The sequence below is a fragment of the Choloepus didactylus genome, chromosome 9 (genome assembly GCF_015220235.1).
Source record: "Choloepus didactylus isolate mChoDid1 chromosome 9, mChoDid1.pri, whole genome shotgun sequence".
Taxonomy (NCBI): Eukaryota; Metazoa; Chordata; class Mammalia; order Pilosa; family Megalonychidae; genus Choloepus; species Choloepus didactylus.
In genome coordinates this window covers 124,165,848-124,191,900 of record NC_051315.1, presented here as the reverse complement: position 1 = coordinate 124,191,900, position 26,053 = coordinate 124,165,848, and the positions used below count along the sequence as shown (strand labels likewise).

At 36.3% G+C, this 26,053-nt stretch overlaps 1 protein-coding gene across 1 annotated transcript in view; it reads right to left on the bottom strand.

The window, feature by feature from the left end:
• Nucleotides 1-26,053, bottom strand: part of PSMD1 (proteasome 26S subunit, non-ATPase 1) — a 112,589-nt gene that overhangs the window by 10,104 nt on the left and 76,432 nt on the right. The window contains exons 17-21 of the mRNA XM_037849100.1: nucleotides 21,697-21,811; nucleotides 18,107-18,223; nucleotides 11,580-11,682; nucleotides 2,525-2,694; nucleotides 405-497 (exon numbers count right to left, since the gene is read on the bottom strand). Of these exons, the coding sequence (XP_037705028.1) occupies nucleotides 405-497; nucleotides 2,525-2,694; nucleotides 11,580-11,682; nucleotides 18,107-18,223; nucleotides 21,697-21,811 (598 nt within the window). The remainder of the gene's footprint in view (nucleotides 1-404; nucleotides 498-2,524; nucleotides 2,695-11,579; nucleotides 11,683-18,106; nucleotides 18,224-21,696; nucleotides 21,812-26,053) is intronic.

Below are 26,053 nucleotides of genomic sequence, written 5' to 3'. Positions count from 1 at the left end.
ATATCCATAAAGAGATTGCTCTGAAGTGCTGGAAAAAAAAGATCCACATATATTGAAAGTTTCAAAGATATACTGTCAAATGAAAACAACAAGATGCAGAGCAGTATGTAAAGAATAACCAACTCTATTTGTGTTAAGAAGTATTGATACATACAGAGAAAACATCTGGAAGGATCACAAGTTGTGACTCCTGCATCATAGGACTTGGATGACCAGGAGAGGAAAAGGGATTTCGCTTTATATTCTTTTGTAATGTTAGATTTTATTACCAGTATTACTTTTAACAACTAATTTAAAACATAAAAAATATTTAAAAACAAACCCAATAGAACACTCTGTATTCTATAGGACTCTATAGGTCCTATACGAAAGTATGAATGCTATTCAAAAAACAATGAACGTACCTTCTCCTTTTCCTTTTCCTTTGGTACTTCCAGAGGGGCCGGATATGCAAATGTGGATGGTTTACAGTTTGATTTATATTGAACTTTTGGCATCTGAAGAAATAAAAAAACTTTTTTTTTCCATCCGTTAATCAAAATCAGGATTTAACTATTCTGTGGTCTTAAGCATACAGACCCAAAGGGAGGTCAGAAGTTTCAATGGGGCTAAATGGCGATCACAGAGCTATTCAATTATGTTATCACTCCTCTCTGAAAGGCATTTTTTTTCTTTCATTGAATTAGTTTTTAGATGTTCTATAGAACTACCTGCGATTCCTCATAATTTCCTGAAGTTCTGTGTGTCTGAACAGATGTTACTTTATCTCATCTTTACAGACCACCCACAGAGAGTTAATTCCCACTCACAGTGTGAGCCTCAGTTCAACTGTCAGCTCCTTTGTGAAGTGTTACCCGATTATCTAGCTTGCATACCTATCTTTCATGTCCCTTCTTTGTACCATGCCAACAACCTATACAAACAAGTATGTACAGTTTTCACACCATATAATCATGCTTTATAAGGATCTAACATGAGTTTCCTGGAAAAGTCAGCTTCACATTACATATTGACCAGGTTTAAAGTTCTCTAGTCTGAACTTACCTCTGTTTACCAATTTGCATTGGAAGAGACTGGTAATAAGCACTGTATTTACTAGGACAAGGAAGACCTTGTCTTTTTCCTTTCCACTTCCATTTGTAAAGAATGAAAACAGAGATCTTAAAATTGTTTGCCAGAGAACCAAAGCCCCTACAGTTTATGCGAGATGTTTAATCATGAGATTAAAGGTTAGGGATCAGGAGACCAAAATATTATTGTTTTGAGGCCTAAACTGTTCAATATTTACAAATGCTATTAGTTTTTTGTTGTTGTTGTCATTTTTTTGGTCATTTAAAGTCATGCTTTTTATTCTACAAGCCCAGAACATGGATAAGAAAAGGAAAGTTTTGCTTTTATCAAATCTCCAACAACGGAACTATTTGTACACACACACACACACACAAATTAGAAAGAGGGCATTGTAATTAAACCAACAGCCTTCTAGGTCATAAATGCAAAATTAACTCTAGAATCTCAACCCACCCCAACCTACACAAATCAGATTAGCTGGGAGACCTTTGGTTTACCTGAAGCATTCATGGCCTGGGGGAGATGGGGATGGAAGTCTCTGCTGAACCTAACTGATGCTGACAGACTCACTTGCTACAACAAGCTCTGAATAAAGACCCTGGGACCACTCTGGAGAACAAACTGGCAATACTCGAGTGATAACCAGATGTAAGAATTATTTAAAGGTCAAAAGGCCTCTAAGACGGTAGAATGAGAAAGTGAATTAGGTCACAAAACTGAGAAAGACAAGTACAAACAAGCTCCAATTAAAGAAGAAAATGGCATGATGACAGAGGATGTAACAACTTAAGTCTTTGACTTAAGAGACTAGTTCCATTCCTTCAAACGTCCTGTTTCCTCACTGTCGGTCTTGTTTTCTGCTACCATCAAGGGACATTCTCCCACTTTTTTTCCTCTTTAGTATTCCATGAATCACTCTAGCAGCTCATAACTCTGAAACATATCCCTGTTTGAAACCTTCATTTCTTATTATTAAGATTTAGTTTAGGTCCTCATTCTTCCTTGCCTGGATTACTGCAATAGTATCATAATGGGTTTCCACTGTTGTCAGAAAGCTCTTTCTAAAAATACAAATCTCATAAGGTCATTTACCTGCTTCAAATCCTTCAACAGCTCCCACACCCTTCAGGATTAAATTTCAATTCATCAGAGTAGTTTATAAAGCCTCTTTATACCTATACATTTAGCCTCTTCTTTTACCACTACTTCCAAAATTGCATAAAGAACTTAAGTCTCAGAAAAGCTAAGGATTTACCAAAGGTTAACATAGCTGGTAAGGAGACTTGATTTTCAAAACTCCCACTGACACACTCCACTCAACAAGGTGATGACTCAGTTTGAAGGGAAAATACTTTATTGATGAGATGCCAATTCAACTTTAAAATTTCTTGAAAATCCTCGGGAGTAGATGGTCAGTAGGATATAATCCAAAACTGAGGTCTCAAAAACATACCTTTAAGTCCTTGTTAAGGCCAATGACACAGGTTGGGGTATATGCCAATGACAGAAAGTGTGAAAGAGGAAACCAGAACCAGAACTGGGTGAAGACAAGGACGCCAACCACAGAAGGCATATGGGTGTGCCCAGTCCTGGACTGCAAAGATATTGTGACATTATGTCCTCCTGTAGAAAAAGAGAGAAACCATGAACATCAATCCAGAAGGCAATAATAAAGATTTCTAAGCACTACACTAGGGAAGCAGTTGGTGATATTTTTAAGGCCATAGATCATACAATGCTAGTCCTTGGAACTACACAGACAGTGAGCTATCTTAGGGTCTCCAAAACTGGAAGGGCTGTACTTTAACTGGACTCAGGGAAAATGCAGACTTTCTTTCTATACAGGCAGATTTTTTTCAAAAACAAATGCTGAAGGGTATCAAAACTGGGGTGCTTTATAAAAAAATATAATTCTATATTATATGCTGGCATTTAATGAGTTAATGAAAGCAAAATTTTAGTACACCTATTTGCAAACAATAGCAAAGAGGCAAGATGTAGATGTTTTATTTTTACTTGTTGCTTTTACCATATGCCTAAATGTGAAAAAAAAAAACAAAAACAACGCATTTATAAAATAATCACACATCATGATTAAATGCTTAAAAGTTCAGAATGTTTTCTGACTTTTGCTCTTTTAGGCACTAGGAAGCATAAAAATTTTTAGAATTATGAGAACTATCCAGAACAAGTTATGAGGATCTATGGGGCAGCAACAGAAAACTAAGAGGTACTGAGCATTACTCTGTGAATTATTAAATTACTTATATTGGTAGGAGATAGCTCTGACATTAACTAACCTTGTGACCTTGGACAATGACCTGACTCTAAGAGTCTTGTTTACCCCTTGGCAAAAAGAGGGTTTGAACATTAATTTAGAAGAAATTTTTATGCCTCCAACTTTGATTCGACTGAAATCTTTTGAAGAAGCACAGTATGTAAAAGAATTAAATTAGAACTGATTCTATTTAATAGGAAGTTTGAGCTACTGGGAGGGTGTATAGCTTGGAAGCTGACCTGTTCATCTACCTCTTGCCATTTCCCTTTGTCTATCCTTTGAGGGAGGGTATAGAATAAACATGCTTTGAAAACCAATGAACTAGATTGAAGATCCAAGCATCAGTTGGATAGATGGATCTTTATTGGACACTTTAATTCTAAGATTTTAGGAGGCCATTAGGGATTGCAAACTCAAATACCTTTAGGAACCAGTCAGGCAACAAAGTAGGTTGGGAGCAGTGGGGACTGAAGCAAACTAGAATGGGGATAGCTATTACTAAGGATAAAGGCCCAAGGTCATTAGGTCATTTTGTTTTTAAAAGCAGGCTCTAATCTGGATTTGGCGCAAAATCTTACAATTTGTGTATGGAAGGAGAAACAAAATACATTTCTGAATCATGGGCTGCTGTGCTACAACCTCTTCTCTATATGGTAACAGTGCTGGTGCTGAATACAGAACTTTGAGATACAGATCTTTTAGTTCATATAAATACAGGCTATTAAAAAATGGGGCTTGTCCATGCCTAATTTGAATTCCAATGCTGAATCCTTGGAGCTCACATCTCCTCTTAATCTCAGTATCTCACAGATGTCTTCATGTTTTGCTTGGAGTCAGGAAGTGAGTACTGACTTTACTAAACCAAAAAGCATTTTAATTTTTATAATAATCAGAGTTCTGTTTAAACAAATAATCCAGACTGAAAAAAAAAGAATGAGGTATACTTTTTGCTTTTCCAATAGGAATGAGTTATATAAATTTGCTGTTTACTTATACCCCCCCGCCCCCCGCATTTATTGAATTCTTACTATATGGTGAAAATTTTAAAATCCTGGAAAAGATCCCAAGGAACGAACCTCCAATCTCATGGAGAAGACAGTTAATTAGATAGTTAATATGAGGCATAAATGTGTTATGAAAAATATAAACCCAGGGTGCTAGTGGGAACATGCATGGTACCTAATCCAGGATGGTAGCTGCGTAGAGTAGAAGAAAAGGGGAGAAGGTTGCCTACACAATGTGTTATTTGACCTAAGTTTTGAAGCTGAACTTCCTTTTACTTCAGTGAAATCTACCTTCTTTAGACTTAGGAACTGACTCTTTGTTCTAACATTCTGAGATTTATTAAACAAGGGAGAGTTTATCCTATAGATAGTGTTTACAATTTTACAGACTTCAATCATAAACCTTCTTAATTTTTGGCTTTTCTCCTTGAAGACACAAAATCATTACGTGAGTTCTCATAAACCTCCCTTCATACCTTTGAAGTCATCCTCTCCACATTTTCTCTCCTACTAATTTCACTGAGAGACAGATAACACAACTGCAAATTTTTCTAATGCAGTTGCAGCATAGTTTTGTAGGAGGATAGGATATTAACACAAAGTCAAAAGGGGCAAGGGAATAATTTTAGGTTCACATGGCTCATAGTGAACAGTACAGTACAGAACTTTTATGTACCAATTAAAAATAAAAATACCCAGGGAAAACCATTATAAATAAAAAGAGAAATGGAAAGAAGCACCATAACTTGACTGGTCCATGAAAAATGAAACAGATACCCATCAAAAAGAGGTGGAAGAAAAGCTAGTAATCAAATTTATTTGGAAAGGGAAGAGGAAAAGCTAGTAATCAAATTTATTTGGAAAGGGAAGAGGAAAAGCTTGTAGTCAAATTTATTTGGAAAGGGAAGATGCCTTTGATTGCTAAAGACACTCTAAAAAAGTAAAGCAAAGTGGGAGGACTTACACTCCCTGATTTGAAGCTTATTATAAAGCCACAGCTGTTGAAACAGCATGGTACTGGCACAAAGATAAACATATTGATTGTGCCAGTTTGAATATATTGTGTCCCCCAAATGCCATTATCTTTGATGTAATCTTGTGTAGGCAGACACACAATCTAATCAGTGTTGATTAGATTGTAATTCTTTGAGTGTTTCTTTGGAATGTGCCCCACCTAGCTGTGGGTGATGACTCTAACTGGATAATTTCCATGGAGTGTTGGCCCGCCCACTGGGTGGGCCTTGATCAGTGGAGCCATATAAATGAGCTGATGGGCAGGGGGAACTCAGTGCAGCTGTGAGTGATGTTTTGAAGAGGAGCTATAGCCAAGAGAGACACTTTGAAGAAAGCACAGGAGCTGCAGATGAGAGACGGTTTGAAGACGGCTTGTTGAAAGCAGACTCTTGCTCCAGAGAAGCTAAGAGAGGACAAACACCCCAAGTGCAACTAAGAGTGACATTTGTGAGGAACTGCAGTCTAGAGAGGAACGTCCTGGGAGAAAGCCATTTTGAAACCAGAACTTTGGAGCAGATGCCGGCCATGTGCCTTCCCAGTTAACAGAGGCTTTCCGGACACCATTGGCCATACTCCAGTGACGGTACCCGATTGTTGATGTGTTACCTTGGACACTTTATGGCCTTAAGACTGTAACTGTGTAACCAAATAAACCCCCTTTTATAAAAGCCAATCCATCTCTGGTGTTTTGCATTTCGGCAGCATTACCAAACTAGAACACTGATCAATGGAATCAAATTGAGAATTCAGAGATAGACCCCCAGATCTATGGCCGACTGATCTTTGATAAGACCCCCAAAGGCACTGAACTAGGTCATAATGGTCTTTTCAACAAATGGGGCTGGGAGAGTTGGATATCCATATCCAAAAGAATGAAAGAGGACCCCTACCTCACACCCTACACAAAAATTAACTCAAAATGGATCAAAGATCTCAATATAAAAGAAAGTACCATAAAACTCCTGGAAGATAATGTAGGGAAACATCTTTAAGACCTTGTATTAGGCGGCCATTTCCTAGACTTGACACCCAAAGCACAAGCAACAAAAGAAAAAACAGATAAATGGGAACTCCTCAAGCTTGTAAGTTTCTGTACCTCAAAGGAATTTGTCAAAAAGGTAAAGAGGCAGCCAACTCAATGGGAAAAAATTTTTGGAAACCATGTATCTGACAAAAGACTGATATCTTGCATATATAAAGAAATCCTACAACTCAGTGACAATAGTACAGATAGCCCAATTATAAAATGGACAAAAGACATGAAAAGACAGTTCTCTGAAGAGGAAATACAAATGACCAAGAAACACATGAAAAAATGTTCAGCTTCACTAGCTATTAGAGAGATGCAAATTAAGACCACAATGAGATACCATCTCACACCAATTAGAATGGCTGCCATTAAACAAACAGGAAACTATAAATGCTAGAGAGGATGTGGAGAAATTGGAGCTCTTATTCACTGTTGGTGGGACTGTATAATGGTTCAGCCACTCTGGAAGTCAGTCTGGCAGTTCCTTAGAAAACTAGACATAGAGTTACCCTTCGACACAGCGATTGCACTTCTCAGTATATACCTGGAAGATAGGAAAGCAGCGCCACGAACAGATATCTGCACGCCAATATTCATAGCAGCATTATTCACAATTGCCAAGAGATGGAAACAACCCAAATGTCCTTCAACAGATGAGTGGATAAATAAAATGTGGTATATACACACGATGGAATACTACATGGCAGTAAGAAGGAATGATGTCGTGAAACATATGACAACATGGATGAACCTTGACGACTTAATGCTGAGCAAAATAAGCCAGACACAAAAAGAGAAATATTATATGCTACCACTAATGTGAACTTTGAAAAATGTAAAACAAATGGTTTATAATGTAGAATGTACGGGAACTAGCGATAGAGAGCAATAAAGGAAGGGGGAACCATAATCCAATAAGAAAAGATAAACTATCGTGGGTAAATTTAACGTTCTGGGAATGCCCAGGAATGATTATGGTCTGTTAATTTCTAAAGGGTATAGTAGGAACAAGTTCACAGAAATGTTGCTATATTAGGTTACTTTCTTGGGGTAGAGTAGGAACATGTTGGAAGTAAAGTAGTTATCTTAGGTTAGTTGTCTTTTTCTTACTCCCTTGCTATGGTCTCCTTGAAATGTTCTTTTATTGTATGTTTTTTTTAAATTTTTTTTTTTTATTTTTTATACAGTTGATTAAAAAAAAAAGTTTAAAAAAAAAACAAGGAAAAAAATATGCAGAGCCCCCTTGAGGAGCTGGTGGAGAATGCAGGAGTAATGGCCTGCCTCACCTCGATGGTTGCTAATGTGCTCACAGACATAGGGGACTGGTGGTTTGATGGGTTGAGCCCTCTACCACAGGACTTGCCCTTGGCAAAACTGTTGCTGCAAAAGAGAGGCTAAGCCTCCCTATAATTGTGCCTAAGAGCCTCCTCCCGATTGCCTCTTTGTTGCTCAGATGTGGCCCTCTCTCTCTAGCTAAGCCAACTTAAAAGGTGAAATCACTGTTCTCCCCCCTATGTGGGATCAGACACCCAGGGGAGTGAATCTCCCTGGCAACACGGAATATGACTCCCGGGGAGGAATGTAGACCTGGCATCGTGGGATGGAGAACATCTTCTTGACCAAATGGGGGAAATGAAAGGAAATGAAATAAGCTTCAGTGGCAGAGAGATTCCAAAACAGCCGAGAGATCACTCTGGTGGGCACTCTTAAGCACAATATAAACAACCCTTTTTAGGTTCTAATGAATTGGGGTAGCTGGCAGTAGATACCTGAAACTATCAAACTACAACCCAGAACCCATGAATCTTGAAGACGACTGTATAAAAACGTAGCTTATGAGGGGTGACAATGGGATTGGTAAAGCCATAAGGACCACACTCCCCTTTGTCTAGTTTATGGATGGATGAGTAGAAAAATGGGGGAAGGAAACAAACAGACACAGGCGCCCAGCATTCTTTTTTACTTTAATTGCTCTTTTTTCACTTTAATTATTATTCTTGTTATTTGTGCGTGTGTAGTAATGAAGGTGTCAGGGATTGATTTTGGTGATGAATGTACAACTATGTAATGGTACTATGAACAATTGAATGTATGATTTGTTTTGTATGACTGCATGGTATGTGAATATCTCAATAAAATGAAAAAAAAAAAAAAAAAAAAAAAAAGAGGTGGAAAGACCTCAGCAGGTGATCTCACTGCCCTTCCCCCTATGTGTAAATCAGTAGTGTAAGTCTCCCTGGCAATGCAAGGACATGACTTCCGGGGATTAATGTGGACTCAGCATCGTGGGATTGAGAACATCTTCTTGATGAAAAGAGGGATGCGAAATGAAATGAAATGAAATAAAGCTTCAGTGGCTGAGAGATTTCAAATGGAGTCAAGAAGTCACTCTGGTGGACATTCCTATGCACTATATAGATAACCCTTTTTAGGTATTAATGTATTGGAATAGCTAGAAGTAAATACCTGAAACTATCAAACCCCAACCCAATAGCCTTGACTCTTGAAGACGACTGTATAGCAATGTAGCTTACAAGGGGTGACAGCGTGATTGTGAAAACCTTGTGGATGGCACTCCCTTTATCCAGTGTATGGATGGATGAGTAGAAAAATGGGGACAAAAACGAAATGAAAATTAGGGTGGGATGGGGGGATGATTTAAGTGTTCTTTTTCACTTTTCTTTTTTATTCTTATTCTGATTCTCTCTGGTGTAAGGAAAATGTTCAAAAATAGATTGGGTTGATGAATGCATAATTATATGATGGTACTGTGAATAGCTGATTGTATCCCTTAGATGACTGCATGGTATGTGAATATATCTCAATAAAACTGAATTTAATTAAAAAAAAAAAAGAGGTGGAAAGAGAACTGACCTATATATCTATCTCTGACAATACTACACTGTCTTAGTTAACCTACCTTTATTGTAAGTCTTAAAATTGGGTAGAGTACAATACTAGAGGTCAATAAAGGGGGGTGAGATATGGGGTATGGGATACTTGGGGTTTTCTTTTCTCTTTTTATTTCTTTTATTTCTTCTTCTGGAGTAATGCAAATGTTCTAAAATTGATCATGGTGATGAATGCACAACTATATGATGATACTGTGAACCAATGATTGTATACTTTGGATGGATTGTGTGGTATGTGAATATATCTTAATAAAATTACATTTAAAAAAAAGAGAGGTGGAAAGAGACTGAAAGAGGAAGTAAGGAGGGGGGAGACAGAGAGGAGAAATGGAAGAATAAAGCTGAAATGTAGAATTATCCTCTCCCATTTCTGAATAACCCTAATATAGTAAAAACCAGCAAAATACTGTAGTAGTTGGTGACTGAACAAGTTGAAGTGTTGGTCTAAAATCACAAACTTCAAAAAGTGGCAACTAAAAGAAAAACACACAAAAACCATTCTGGAATAGTAAAATGTTACACCTAAATCCTCCTTGAAAAGCTAACTATTGACAAAATCCAGCCTATTAGGTGTCGAGTTTTAGTACAAATAGAACCCAGGAATGAAGAAGTAGCAATAAAGGAAATGGTGGTGAGCAATGAATCCATTTACATATGATCTAAGACTAAACAACTGAAAATTATGATTTTAGAACAGGATATAAATTTACAAACCTTGACAATGTAAACATAAAATTGAAATCCTGGAAGGTGGTGAGGAATGAGGAGGAAGAAAGTATGGCATGTTGATATCTGAAGTGTTTATACATGGGAGAGAGAATCGATACTGTCTAGAATTGAAATGGTTTCCTCTATCTAAAATACCTATGCAATATTTTCCTTGTCTATAGAGAGCTGCAAGGAATTAGAGAAAAATAAATTGTACCTTAACACACAAAGTTTAAACAGAAAACTCTCAACATCTTGGAAAATTAAAACAAATGAACAAAACTAAGGATATGGGTTAAAAAAAAAAGTATTTGCCTCAAAAATTCAGAAAAGAGCACCAAAGTCCTAATAAGCAAGAAAAAACAAATAATAAAGACAAGAGATAGATAAAGTATTCAAGGGAAGAAAAAAGAGTAGAATTAGCACATAAATTAAAAAAAAAACAGAGAAATCTCTGGCAAATCTCATCAAGGAAAAGACAAAATAAACCAAATTACAAAGGAGACGGGGGGTAAACATGTAAGATGATTGTCTAAACTTATACTCTCAGCAAGCAGAAAAACCTGAAGATATTAACAAATAAGAACAATTTTAATAAAGTTAACAAAAAACTGCAGCTTTTCCTGATCCTCCTTCACATTCCTAGTTGACTGAGAAAAGAATAACAATAACAAATACGGCTGACAAGTGTTTTGATAGATAGGTTGCTAACAAATATGGAAAAAAGTTCACTTAATAACAGAACTGCTACCAAACTTCGAGATGCTATTCCTCACCTTTCAAATTAACAAAGATTAATAAAACATTATATCCCATGTGGCTCGGGTGCAGTAAGAGAAATAATCACCTCCTTGAACAATGAAATAGGTATGTTCTTTTCCCTCTACCCTACTGAAATGTCACCAATAATAACAGTTAAGAAACAGGTCTAATTAAATTCAAACCTAAGGTGCTTAAAAACCACAGCTCTCCCTTAGAAGGGTAGCCCATCTCTTCTGGAATGAGCTAGAGTTAAATAACAAAGAGCGTGAATTGTGGAATCAAAGTGCACAGCATGCTGTGCATTTATTAGGCAAATTATCCCATGTATCTTATTTTAGGAGTGATCTGGATGCTAGGATTTGTCTAAAATACAATTTCTTTCTCAAAAAATTTTCAGTATCAACCTGTTTAAAACTCACGTATACTAAGAAAATTAAAAAAAAAAAAATCAGCCAATGCTCACTGAGTATTTACTAAGTGATGACTGTTGTAATTGCTTCACACGAATTTTTAATACTCCCAACACTATTAGGTAGACTTTTTAAGACAGGAAAACAGACACAGAGAGGAGGAAAGTAACGTCTCAAGGTTATATAGCTAGTAATGTAAAGGGACTGGCATACAAACCCTAACAGTCTGCACTTTTAACCAATGTACTAAATTACCTCTATGAGCTATAGGCTGCAAATTTTCTCCAGCAATAATTAGCCTAGGCTCAATTCCTATCATGTAAAATAGTTAGAGTAAATCATTATATCATTAGATCTAAAGATTAAGTCCAAAAGACTTAAAACATTTACCTGCATCCAGTATGCCCTGGGCCAGAATAGCGCCAAACTTGGCCATGACATCGTCATGTTTATCATTGATGACTTTGGAATATAGCTGTCTGAACTGATTTACCTGAAGGAATAAGAAAAATAATTATAATCTAATTCTATTCATTTGCTGTGCCACTTTAGAGCTACAAAGAGATTATATTCAAATGGTAATGAAACTTCATTCCGAATTTCACAAATTACAAAAAGAGATGGATATAGACCAGATTTGAATGCAGAACAGTTCCATGGTTGAAATCATGAGTGTTATGACTTTTCTGGTGCGGCGACACCAGTTCTGTTTTGAATCCTCATTCCAAAGTGCATGATTCAGACTCAAGGGAATGTTGAATGTGATTTCACATTGCACCACTGTAAGTCAGCATGCTTAAACAATCCAAGTGAACACTAAGGCTTTCATTGCACTTTGAATTACAGCTATTCTGCTTACCATCAACCTAGCTCATTTCCTAAAAGACATAGTCCTTCAGTTCTACCATAAAGTATCCTTCACCGAAGCTGTGTGAGGTATATTTTGGATTAACTGAATTCACACATACAGTATAGACTTTCATTACACAAACACAGTAATTTCCTGAGGACATGTCAGAGTAAGTGCTCTTATCAAAAGCAACACACCAACATGGAACAAATGTTGTCTCTTTTAGTGTGGGATTACTGGTCATTTTTGCCAGTGTCTATTTTTATCTGCATTTTCTAAAAGTTCTAAAATATGTACCACTTTTATAATTAGAAAATCATATTTAAAAAATATTATCAATAAAGAATGTGATTCCTTTAAATCTGTTTGGGTGACAATGAGGAAACTATTTTATGTTCCTTCCATGTCTTACACTTGGCTGTTTTCCCAATAGTGCTTGGCAAATGGTAGGTACCCAGGAAGAAGTCTGCTTGTTCATGAAGGACATGATCACGGAGCTCCCCAAATCTGCCCAAAGCAGAAAATATCAAATTTGAGTTCCCTAATACAATGACTACATCTGTATCATATGTTCTTTCGGAATCTCTTACCCTCCTCATTTGTCCTGGTCTGGAAGGCCACACTATGATACAGGGGCAGAGTAACAGAAATCAGAAAATCCTGGTTTATGAATACCATTTCTGCTCTTATAAGCTGTTTGGGTAAGTTACTCAGCTTTTCTGGGCCTCCGTCTCTTCATCTCTCCAGGGATTATACTACCTACCTTACATATATGGCTGCTCTAAGGATTACATGAGATAATGACTAGAGGACATTTTATATCTGGAAGATGTTCAATAAGCATGGCTGTATTACCATACTCAGGCAGAATCCTACCAGCCCTCCTATTAACTCTCCTAAATACTGCTAACCAAATAATATTCTTTAAACATGGTTCTAAATTTTTATTCATAGGCAGCAGAACATAATGGGAAAAACAAGGAACTAACTCTGCCACTAATCAACACATGGCCATTTGTAAGTCACTTACTTCTCTAGGCCTTAGTTTCTCCACCTATAAGAACCAGCATAATTAGATCATCACAAAATTCCTTCTAGTTCAAAAAACCCCAAGGTTTGATGCTTTTACACTCTGGTTCAACAGGACAAATTCCTTTGGTTCTGAACTTATTTTAGATGAACACTTACATTTCCTTATATAGGATGGAAATTTTATGTGCTAAAGGTTTACGTAATGTTTCATGATTTATAAAAAGAAACAGTGGACAAAGCACTGCATGCACATTATAAGAAAGAATTTAAATAAAAATCAATACAAACATATAATGAGCTAATCCAAATATTACATTGGATACTTTTTTATCATTTAAAATTTGTTTCCTCAAATTTTATTACATATGTACCAGTAACTTAGTTTTCATTATTACAATTCTTGGTAAAGAATTATTGTTTTAGGAGATTAGGGTAGAATCCTAAACTTGGAAGGCAACTATGAGATTATCTGGTCTACTCTGTTTTATAGATGTGAAACCTGTGGCGAGATGGGTGAAATTACTTACTTGTTCACGATCACACGAACAGCTAAGAGCATGATTTCTGACTCTCCATTTCATTGGTATATAGTACTTAGTGTGGCTCCACACACAAAACAAAAAGTGGAATTTGCAGGGGAAAATCATATTAATTTCCCAATTTATATTATGAAAATCTGGCAGAAAAGACTATTGAAATTTCAGGCAACTCTGTGATCTAGGCATTCTACTGTGTAGAAGTATCTGTATGAGGAGCTACAAGAACATTTAAAATGTTCTTAACTCTATTCCTCATACTGCTTGAAGAAAACCCCACTCTTCAGTGTCAGGGAAAAAAATAAAGGTTAGGGAGGAGGAAATAAAGTTCCTTGGAGCCATTCCTGTTGGTACTTATCACTTGGCTATGTTGTTTCCTCCCCTCTTTTTTTTTCTTTTCTTCCTATTTTCCAGGCTACAGAAATGTACATGCACATCAGGGATCAGTTTTAGAGTTTTCCTTTTTTCTTCCTGTGATATCAAATCTGTTCTTAAGACTTCAACTACAGGTCCACAGTTCCTTCCATGAAATCCTTGAGGCCAGATGTGCTTTTAAATTCAGAATTTAGAAAGCTAATATGACCATACACCATATATTACGCAACATTCTCAGTAGATGTGGGGCAATAGCCCATAATCAAATAAATTAGCATCTGCGAAGCAGTAAAATATATGAATATTCATACTAAGTGGGAAAAAGGCTGTAAATGATTTCATACTGGGTCTGGTTTATAGCCAAATAAGTCCTTAAAAACAAACCTCTTTTAGTTTTCAGAACTTTTTGGATTTTGGAAGCACAGGTAACAGTCTCTGGACTTACATCATTTCTTTGTGGCTATTTCCCAAATCTCCTTCTTCAGTTACTACTTTCTACGTAGGCTCCTATCTTACCTCCAACTGATTTGGTGTTAAGCTCAACATGCCTAAAATGAAAACTATCTTTTTTCTTCTTTCAAGATATTTCTGTTGATGCTCTCATGATTTCTCTATTACCAGGATCCCAAATGATGTTATTAGCTCCTTGCATAATTAGTTAGCATTATTTTGTTCATGGTAATTTCTTGCAGCTCTTTCTTATTACCACAGACATCATTAAGAGTCCAAGCCCCTGTCTTAAGGCAATAGTACGGTAATAGTCTATATAGTCTATCTATATAGACTATAGATAGACCACCACTTACAGGTGTGCTTGGAATTAGGAACACGTTTCTCTATTGAAATATTTCAAGGTTATCATGATGGCTCACAAAAGCCTATTCTACCAAAATTTTGACTTATTTTAGAAATAGAGAAGCTAACCAAACTTGGCCAAATACAGTCTTAATTCCAGTAAGGGTACTTGTCAGTAATGTGAGCATCTTCCCTGTATTGTGCTTTAGGTCAGATGATACTAGGCAAGGAGGAACACCAGATTCATTTCTTACAGTATTTTAATCTGATTTTATATATGATACTTAATATATACATGTTCTTAACAAAAAGAACAAAACATAAACAGAAGAAATAATAAATTCTTCATAAAGAGTTGGGCTGTTGAGAGAAAACAGCTCCAAAAATCTTTAAAAGGTACTATTCTAGTAAACTACAGAACAGAAAAAGCAACTTTGACAGATTAAAAAGTGCAGAGACAGTCATTTAAATGTGAACCTCTGGTCTAAGGGCTTTCTAAATTGGGTTAATAATCATCCAGGGTGAGTGCATGTTCGTGTGTCTGTGTCTGTGAGAGTAAGTGAGAGACTGTCTTTCCTAACTAGCAGAAGCAAAGCAAAGACATACTAGAGTTACTTAAATTAAGACTACCGTGTATCGAGTGAATTAAGACAGCATTCTAGCCTTCTGTAAAAGGATCTAATGTATATTCATGGCTACATAAAAAACAGTTCCTTTGGAAATTTCCATTATGAATCTCACAAAATATCTGAAAAATATCCCTTTTTGAAACCTTTGAAGAGAAGTTCTAATTCTCAATGAATAATGCTTGCTGTTTGCTTTTGAGGTGTTTCCACTGTATTTCATGGATTGGTCTGCAACCTTGTGACTAGGACTCTGTAGCCTTGAGAACTTCTTTTCAGAGCTTACAAACAGCTTTTTCTTTTCAGCAAAATGTCACCTACTAACCCAAAAGAATATCAATGTCGTCTTGTGGGCAGTTATTAGATAAAGGAGAGAAGGTATAAATTGTAGTCCATGAAGCTCTTTATCATTTGCTTAAGAATAGAAAACAATGACATAGGGCTTTAAACTTCAAGAATTAATGAACCAAGTAACAATTTCACGATCATGAGTAGTGCTTCCTGGAAAACTTTTAAGTTTTACATTGTCATATACAGTTTTGCTTTTGTAGTCAGTGGGGAACACAGTTACCTTTCACCACCCAGTTTGTGTTAATGACAAAAACCACCAGTTAGAGCCGCATTTCAACATTCTTAATCCACATCCAAGATTCTGATGTGCTCCACGTATTCTCATCAGTTAAGACTTGGTTCAAGAGGTTTTAGTAATGATTTTTAAAAGATAGGTTTTAGGAATGATTTTTAAAAGATTAAATTGTTATACTTTTGCTTTTTCTAAATATGAAATTTATCAGAGGGATTGAATGCTTTATCAAACTACTCTATCCCACCCTTAATTCCAGACACTCTGTCATTGTTGGTGTGGAACTAATAGTTGTAAAATTATGAAATCCTACAACAGAGGATGGGAAGATGGTAAAAAAATTTGTCTTGTTGACAATAGAGTAACACGAAAGCAACATGTGAGGTCAAAGTAGATCACTGTCTACATATTACTGTTAGTGGAAGAACATTCCAGGGCCTAAACTGGCTTCTTTAATGACATTACTCAACTGGATAACCTCCAAAAGCTCAGTAGAAGATTAAAAGCAGAAATAAAGGATGCAAAAGTTACTCATATTGTAGCTGTTATATTTTAAAACCAAAAAGAAATGTGGCCTGTGTTTGGAGATACGTATATTCTAGAAGATAGATTTAAATAATGTATTATAAAAAAGAAGGATGAGAAGTCTGATTCTATCTTTGTAGTAACTCAATTTTTAGAAGTCCTGAAAATGATTTAAGAGAGAGAAAGAGAAGCACCAGATAAATGAAGCAAAAATGATAGCAATGGCTTGTAAACTAAAATTTATTAAACGAAGCTCCATAAAATGAGAATGAATAATCAGCGAGTCTTGCATATTTTTTTCTTCTCCACCCCTCTGCAAATCTACTTTGCTGAAAATGCAGGTGTTCTGTATCTGCTTGATGAAGTAGAAGACAATATGCTAACGCTTTTTTGTTGTCAATTTTTTGACTGCTACTCAAAAATGAGCAGAATTAATAAAAGGTGGTTAAATGCCCAACTTCAGGTTAAAAATCAGAAGATCTGAAATTATTGCATAAGCTATACATCTTTATTTAATATACCAAACATGGTCATTTTTAGTATTCATACATAACATAAAATATGCATTTTTTATTTCTCTAACTACGTAAAATGAGAAACTTTGGCTGGAGTGCCAAGATATATTAAACAGCAAGCACTAACATGAGGTGTCAGAGATTGTTGTGAGCAAATTTTAAAATAGATGCCTGAGAATTAGTCATGAGTCATCCACGGGATGGGTATATGAGGGTTGGATTGTGGAGACCAGGGAGAGCACATGAAGAGGAGTTTTTTTGGGGGGGAAAGCCAGGCCTGAGTCTTTCTCCCTTACTTTAAGCCCAAAGAAAAGTACATCACCAAGACTTGGAGAGTTTAATATGATCAGAGATCATAATAACACATAAAATTAAGAGGCACTGGTATTAGCTGAGGCACTAGCATAGAGAGAGAGAAAGAGAGAGGGAGAGGAGCAGAGGGGGTGAAGGGGAAAGGAGGAGAGAGAAATGGACATAGCTGCATTAGACTCCTACCCATGAGAAGGGCAAAATATGCAGGAGTGTTTCTTGTGGAGCAGATGTGGGTCAAGTAGGAAAGAAAGCCATCCTGACACTGTCTGAAATCTGCCCAAGAGGATCACCCAGGTGGGTGATGGCATTCCAACACAGAATCTGGACATATTTATTCCTAACCTGAGAGTGCATGTACTATATAGAGTGACTGCAGGACTTTTTATTACCTAAGAGGGATAGATTAAAAAAAAAATTATGGCCTGAGTTCGCATCCTGTATCAGAGGAAGATGCCATTCCACTGAATAAATTTTAAAATAGTGGGAAGCAAAAATTAAAGTTGATTTTATGATTTTACCACCCCATAAATCCTAATCTTTTGAGTTTGTATACTTAAATGAACAAAATGACCTTAAATGTGTAAAAAATACATTTAGAGAGTATTATATAAAGGTTTCCCATTTTTCTACCCCAACAAATAAATGCTCTCTTTACTTCGACTTCAGTATTCACCATATTTGAAGTAAAATGTCCTCAACAGAAGATAAGCTGCTAAAGAAAAGTCAGAACCAGCTCTTTCCTAGAGCTATACCAACAGAATGTTTGCTCACCTTTGGACAAGTAATTTCAGTCTGCTGAATCATGATGAGAGCCGAAGCTATGAGCGCTCCTTGCCTTACATAGTTCACAGGGTCATTTGTCATTGGTTCTAGCAAATTAATTGCTTCCTAAAAGCATAAAATAAACAACTTTTAGACAAAGATGATATTTTGTTCTTTTTTTTAAATTAGTTACTATCACACTAAGTCAAGATTAACTGATGAATATTTTCATCTAACAGGGTAGTAACAAGGTAACTGAAGACTGTTTGAATAATAGCTCAGAACTAGAGATACGCTTTAAGTCTCAATATAATTGATGCTAAGTGAAAAAGAAGCTTGCAGAACATGAATGCTCCTGTCATAGGGTAAAAGAGATCATAAAGAAATTAAGAGAAACTGGAATTAACATTTGATAAACACCTGTTATTTTCCTGACACATTTCTAGGTATTTTACATGTTATCTCATATAATCCTCTCTCAACCATGTAAAAGATAAGCACTATAATCCCCATTTTATAAATAAACAAACAAGAGTCTGGTAGGTTGAATTATGAACCCCAGAAAAAACACATTCTTAATCTTAATCCATCATTGTGGACATGAACCCATTGTAAACTGGACTTTTTGAAGAGGTTATTTTTAGTTAATGTGCAGCCAACTGAAGCAGGTTGGGCTTTAATCTGGATTGCTGGAGTCCTTTATAAACAGAATGAAATTCAGACAGAGAGAGAGAGAGAGCCATCAGAAGAAAGTAGAAGTCAAGGACCCAAGATTGCCAGCAGCCAGTCCCAGACCACCACAGTCTTTGGGGAGAAAGCATTGCCTTGCTGATGCCAGATTTGGGACTTCTAGCCTCAAAACCTTTGCATCAGTAAATCCTGGTGCTTAAGCCAACCCACTGCATGGTATTTGTTTTAGTAGCTGGGAAACCAAGACACAGAATTAGAAAGGTTAAGTAACTTGCCCAAAGGCACATAAGTAGCAAACCAAGGATGGTCTGACTCCAAGACCTGCAATATTTCCATTGTGTATCCAACCTCCTTCATATATGGTAATGTCAGATGATTTTACAAGACCTAATTTTAAACAATAACAACAAAAAGCTCCCAAAACAAAACAAAAATTTTTTTTTTCTTGCTAACAGAGTGGCAAAAGAAAGTAAATCAAATAGAATTTATTTCGTAGTCACACTTTACAAGACCACCTATGACAGAATTTTCTAAAATGTTTAGCAGAATTACCCCAATACCATATTCTTCAGCATATCAGGTCTGTGAATAAAAGGATTCCTTGGTTAAATAAGTTTGGGTTTTCTTGAATACTAGATTGATCTCCTTTTGCAGATTCAAAAGTACATTTTCACATAAAAGACTCTAGGAAGACTTATAATTAAGGAACCACATTTTGTTTAATCCAGATTTTGCCCAATAACCCTTTTAGTGCTTATATAACCCCTATTAATTCCCTGCAGGAACTTTGGGAAGTAGAAGTACCACTTTACAATGTCCCTTACAAGGTCCTTGTCGGTAAAAATCTGGGAGGAACAAAGCAGTGGATTTATAAGATTATAAAATTTATTTCCTAGTTCAGTATGTCAATTCTCAAATCCCCTTAGTTCCAAGTCCAAGGAAAGGAAGAATAAATTGAATTATTTTTTGGAAAATGACTTTAGATTTCTCTACATGTGGATTTATTTATTTTTTAAATCAGAGAAATTAACAGATACTACATATACCCCAAATATGTATGTCCTTTCTTCATACTACACTGCAAAATGTAATGACACTGTGCAGAGGAGTAAGTTTTTAAAACATTACTCATATACTGCCAATAGTTTATGAAGTAGCTATTATAAAAATGTAACCAAACTTCCAATTTAAGTTAAAAGACACTAATTTAGGCTTTGAGATATGATATAATCTCAAAGGCATATTTTAGAATAAACAAACATTTCTGATTTTTAAGAAATAAAAATAATTAAAGCACTAGACCTTAGTCAGATAGGTACTGTTATCTACATCATACAAATTATCTAGAAATAAAGTAGAGCAATAAAAAATTTTCATTGAATTAACTTATTAGATGCTGTGTCTCAAAAAACATTTGCCCCCAGATTATCATATTAAGTTTAGAATAATCTGGAAAGAAACAAAAAATCTAATTTATATTTAACTTACGAAGCTTGACATTAATGTCTACTAAAGACCTGAGGGGAGAAAGTACATAGTAAAACATCTAACTATATTCTTCCTTTGTTTACAGAACAGATGTGTCCTAGAAAAAAATGGAGGAAAATTTCTATAAACTGCATCTTATATATCCAATTACATCTCTAATAATTAGAAACTGAAGATACATTATCATGCAAGAAATTTCCAACAAGAAAAATTAAAATATTTTAAAAACAGAGCTCTTTAAGGAAAGGAACTATGTCCAACTTGTTCACCATTGTATCCCTCAATGATCTTGCCACCTATCATTTATCTGACAAATATTTACAAGAGCCTACTTTGTGCCAGGTATGTTTTTAGGTTTAGCAGTGAAGTTTCTGTCCTCAGGGACCTTACATTTCAGCGGAGGTGACACACACAACAAATAAACAGATGAAAAATGTCAGGTGGTGGTAAGTGTTATGAAGAAAAATAAAGCAGGGTGTGAGGTCAGGATATGATACAAGATCAGAAGGGGATGTCTCTCTCTAAATTTTCACATAAGTTTCACCATATTCTAAACTCTTCACTTTTCGTTTTTTAAAAGAGCCTGAATGAACTAAGAGTGAAAATGCCCATTTTAATTTCCAGCTTCAATAATGATTTACGTGACTAGAAAAAGTTATCTGTATCAAATACTAATATGCTTTACCAGAGAAAGTCAAAGCAAATTTATGCACACACACTTTGTTAAAACAAAGGTTCGTCTGGGAAAGTGGCCAAGGTGTGCACTATGAAATACGAAGTCTGATGATTGTCAGTGTTCTGAAAAGAGAATAGTACTTTTTAAGCAACTGTTTTCTTTACAAAATCTCATGATTAACGGTGTTTTGAATTCACTACTTGCCTAACCCAATTCTTTTTTACACTTTTAAGGATACAAAATACCAGATAACCTATTATGCAAAGAAGAAAAAACAAGAACATAGCAGTTAAGTGGTTTGCTTAAAACAAAATAAAAATGTTATCAATTGAGTTGACTTTGGTGACCTCAGACCAGATCAGGTCAACAGAACCTTGATTTCCACAACACCAATTACGCAAATTAAATATCTAAAATAACCATGTAAAACCACCAGGAGTTCTTTGAAGGAAAAAAAAAAGTATTTTTTTTCCCTTTTTTCTTTTTTTTTTTTAAAGAAATCAGTGTTTACAAAAAGAAATTCAACAGCACTGCTTCAATTACAGCTATCCATGTAAGGTTTGTTTTTAAGTGGCTTTGGGCAATCCAGCACAGTAAAGTGGGGAAGTACTGGGGAGCTTTCTGAGGCAAGTTGAGTCTTATAGATCATTACACTTACACTTTTACAGCGGTTACATAAACTTTTGGCAAGGGAAAAGAGTCTGACTCCAGGAAAGAACTGGCCCCATTGGCTTTTGGACTATACCTTGTTTCCTGTACCAGCACAGCAGATCCCCAGGGCCATTGCAGCTCCATAACGCACATGAGGATTATAACTCTCCGAGAGCAATGAAACAACACTTGGGCACTGTTCAGGGGTCCTGATAAGAAACATGAAAAATGAAGGCAGTGTATAGGTAACATATTTCAAATCAAGAAGGAAGAATTTCAGCCAATTTTTTTTTTTTTTAAGTTAGGGGAAACAACAGAAAAGGTGCAGAATTAAAAATCTCCCACAGAATTCTAACTATTGATAGAAGAAACCTACCTTCAATAATTAGAGAATATATGCAAAGAAAGAGGAACATTATCAGTGACGCCTCAACCACAGCTCTCCACTGCAGTCACTCCCTTGTGCCTCTTCTACAGTAGGGAATGGCCATGTGGGGAGACAGCACACCGCTCCTCATCCATTCGCATATTCCCAGGTTACTGTGCATTTCATTTCAGAAGAAAAAGGTCATTTAAAAAGACTACTGGATATTTCCAAAGCTGCATGAAAGAGTATAATCCCCCAGTATTGCTCAAGTTGAATATTGAAGTGTAAATAAAGTCTTGGTAATGAGAAAATTCTGAAATTGTTTTGCCTTTAACAATTATTTTGTGTTGATAAGCAGTAATAAAGAAATTGTTCTCCTTTCATCTCTCCATATTTGTGGCAAGACAAAATCAGAACAATCCTGACTAATGGGGTACCAGATCTCATCTTTAAGACTACCCTGTTACAGTGGTTACCCTTGATGGGCAGGCAGCAGGGGTGGGCTAGTAAATAGAAGGAGGTGAGGGGCTTTTGGGAGGCTGGTAACGTTATGATCTTGAGGAGGGTGCTGGTTATATAGGTGCATTAGTTGTGAAAATTCATCAAGCTATAGGCTAATGATTACCTACACTTTTGTGAAAGTATTATATTGGTTTTTAAAAACCAATTCATTATGAATTCATTTTAAAACCATGAATTACAAAAACCATGAATTATGAATTCATTTTAAAAACCAATTCATTAAGAATGAAAGCAGTTATTTACTATAGACCAATTCAAATTTATAGATCTATGTTAGAATTATTCTCTAGCCTCAAACTCTAGTGAGTGTTAAATTCAAATATCAAATGGAATAGACCCAAGTTTATGAAAACTGTGTCTATACAAGGCAAATTTTGCTATAAGGGAATGGTGGACTTTTCTCCCCTACAACAGAATCTTATCACTTTCTTGAAAATGTTCTTAGTTTGCCTAAGTATGATAATTTGGAAGTAATTCTAATGGCAAAAATAAGGAAAAACAGTATGGTGGTGTGAAAAAAGCAATGTACTAGGAGACAGAAGATCTGGGCTCCAGTCCTGGCTAATTTGTTAGTTATATGGCACGAGGCAGTGCACTAGGGTTTTTTTCTCTGTGAACAGAAGCAACTTTTCTTGACTATTTTGTAGGAATAATAATAATAGTAATATATATATATATATATATATATATATATATATATAAACAAATGAGCAAATAACTAAAAATATAGTAATAACATGAATGCTTTCAGTTAATTCATATTGAGATAAATAACAGTACACTCCATAAGAGGAAGCCCTGAAGTCAAAACTACATGCTAGATCCTGTTTTGTCTCCACATAGCTTGGGCTCTGGGATCCCTTTCATCACCTGAAAAATGAAGGAATGCAGTACGGTCTGTTCCAGCTTTATGATTCTATGGCTTTTAAAAGCGAACCAATTATCAAAGATTTTAAATTACTGTCCATTATCACAAAGTTTCTTCAATGAGTAATGTTCCTATTGAATAAAAGTGAAATTCAAAGTGACCTTACACCAAAGAGGTTGTTGCAGTTACTCTACAATTTGCAGGTGGCAGTATCCATCTTTCATTTTCAACCCTTCAGAATTTATTAGGCTAAGAACTTAAAGCTCTTTCCACAATTTGATACCTAAATCCTCTGGCACATGAACTGAAGTCTTTTGCCACCTAATTCAACATGTAGCCACTCAACATGACTGTAAATGTCTCAAGGGCCAAGGACTGAGACTGTGTCTTCTATATTTTTTTATCTCCCACAAATTAGTAGCACAATGTTAGTACCAGAGATAAAATAAATTTCATCACTTACTAAAAGCCAAAGACAACCAAACTGATATTTATTCTTATATTTAGAGACTTAACAAAGTATTTTCTACTAGGTTCAAGGTACACTGGGAAAACTATAAAGCCCTTCCTGTTCCCCCCTCAATTTATAATTCAGCTAGATAATCAAAAACAGAAGCATTAACAATTTAGTACCTAATCAGGTGTCTTTTAATTTTATTTAAGTGCTCTGAGGTTCAGAGTAGGGAGATCACACAGAGGACAAAGGAAGGCAGCACAAGTGAGACAGTCAATGGGACTTGAAGAATAGGGAAGACCAAGCAGGCAGAGCAGAGGGATGAATGCACTGGGCAAAGGACTGGACACTGGAATGTGAGAGGCAAGCCTGAGGAAAAATTACAAACTGTGCTGGTTTAGTGTAGAAGGATAATGAGAGTGTGGTAGGTTGGATTATGTACCCCAATTTGGACATGTTCTTAATCTTAATCCACAGTCCTGTGGGTGTGAATCCACTGTAAACAGAATCTCGTGAAGATGTCATTGCACTTAAAGTGTGGCCCAACTAAATGAGAATGGGCCTCAACCCAGATTACTGGACTCCTTTATAAGCAGAAGAAATTCAGACATAGTCAGAGAAAGCCACAGGGAGGGACCGGAAGCCAGACATCAGCAGGAACCTGGAAGAGAAAGGAGAGGACACAGCCACCGACAGGAACGCCAAGCAACCCAGTGACTGCCGACCAGCCAGAATGCTACTGACCTGGCGGGAGGCAAGTCTTCTAGCCAATGCCTTGATTTGGACTTTTGGCCTTTGCAATCAGGAGCCAATAAACTACTGTTTATACCAACCTATTTTGTGTTATTTGTCATAGCAGCCTGGCAAACAAGGACAGGGAGGTAACATTAGGAATAAAAAAAATCAGGAATATTATCACAATAATTATTTAGGAGTAAGGCATGTATTCAAAGCTTTCTAATGATGGTGCCCCAAACTTCTATACTTTCCCAAATTCTTCTTCTCCACTACAGTTGGTGTGCTACTATTCCCCCATATCCCACCCTTTCTTATTTCCTGCCTTTGCTCATGCTACAATCTCTGCTTAGTGTTCTTCCTAACTGCAGACAGTGAAAATCCCATCTGTCTAAGGGCCTGGTTCAAATGATAGCACAGGTGTGTCTTATGGGTATTACCTGCCCTAAGAGGTTACTTGTTCTGAAGAACAAACGAGATAATGTATATGAAATAGCTTTGAAAGCTGAAGTATTAGACCCAAAAATATTATCCTTAGAACCTGCTCGGTATCTTTCTTAGACCTGGAGGCTAGGTTTAATCAGTTATACTTTGATCTGATATAGTGATCTAAATCTTTTTGGGGTCTCTAATCTTTAAATGTAAAGTGAGAGAATATGTTTTAATTTGCTAATGCTGCCAGAATGCAAAACACCAGAGACGGATTGGCTTTTATAAAAGGGGGTTTATTTGGTTACACAGTTACAGTCTTAGGGCCATAAAGTGTCCAAGGTAACACCTCAGCAATCGGGTACCTTCACTGGAGGATGGCCAATGGTGTCCGGGAAACCTCTGTTAGCTGGGAAGGCTCGTGGCTGGCGTGTGCTCCAAAGTTCTGGTTTCAAAATGGCTTTCTCCCAAAATGTTCCTCTCTAGGCTGCAGTTCCTCAAAAATGTCACTCTTAGTTGCACTTGGAATATTTGTCCTCTCTCAGCTTCTCTGGAGCAAGAGTCTGCTTTCAACGGCCATCTTCAAACTGTCTCTCATCTGCAGCTCCTGGGCTTTCTTCAAGTGTCCCTCTTGACTGTAGCGCCTCTTCAAAATGTCACTCACAGCTGCACTGAGTTCCTTCTGTTTGCCAGCTCATTTATACAGCTCCAGTGATTTAATTTAGACCCACCCCAAATGGGTGGGGCCACACCTCCATGGAAATTATCCAATCAGAGTCATCACCCACAGTTGGGTGGGGCACAAAGAATTACAATCTAATTAACACTGCTAGGTCTGCCCACACAAGATTACATCAAAGATAATGGTGTTTGGGGGGACATAATACATCCAAACTGGCACAGAATATAACCCATAGTTTTAAAATGTAGTTTATATTAGTATCATGCAAAGAAAATGAAAACCAAACAACCTTACTCTTAAAAAAGTGTTAGGAGGTACAGTATTACAGGCAGCAATATGTAAAAACATTATGTTCTAGTTTGCTAATGCTGCCGGAATGCAAAACACCAGAAAT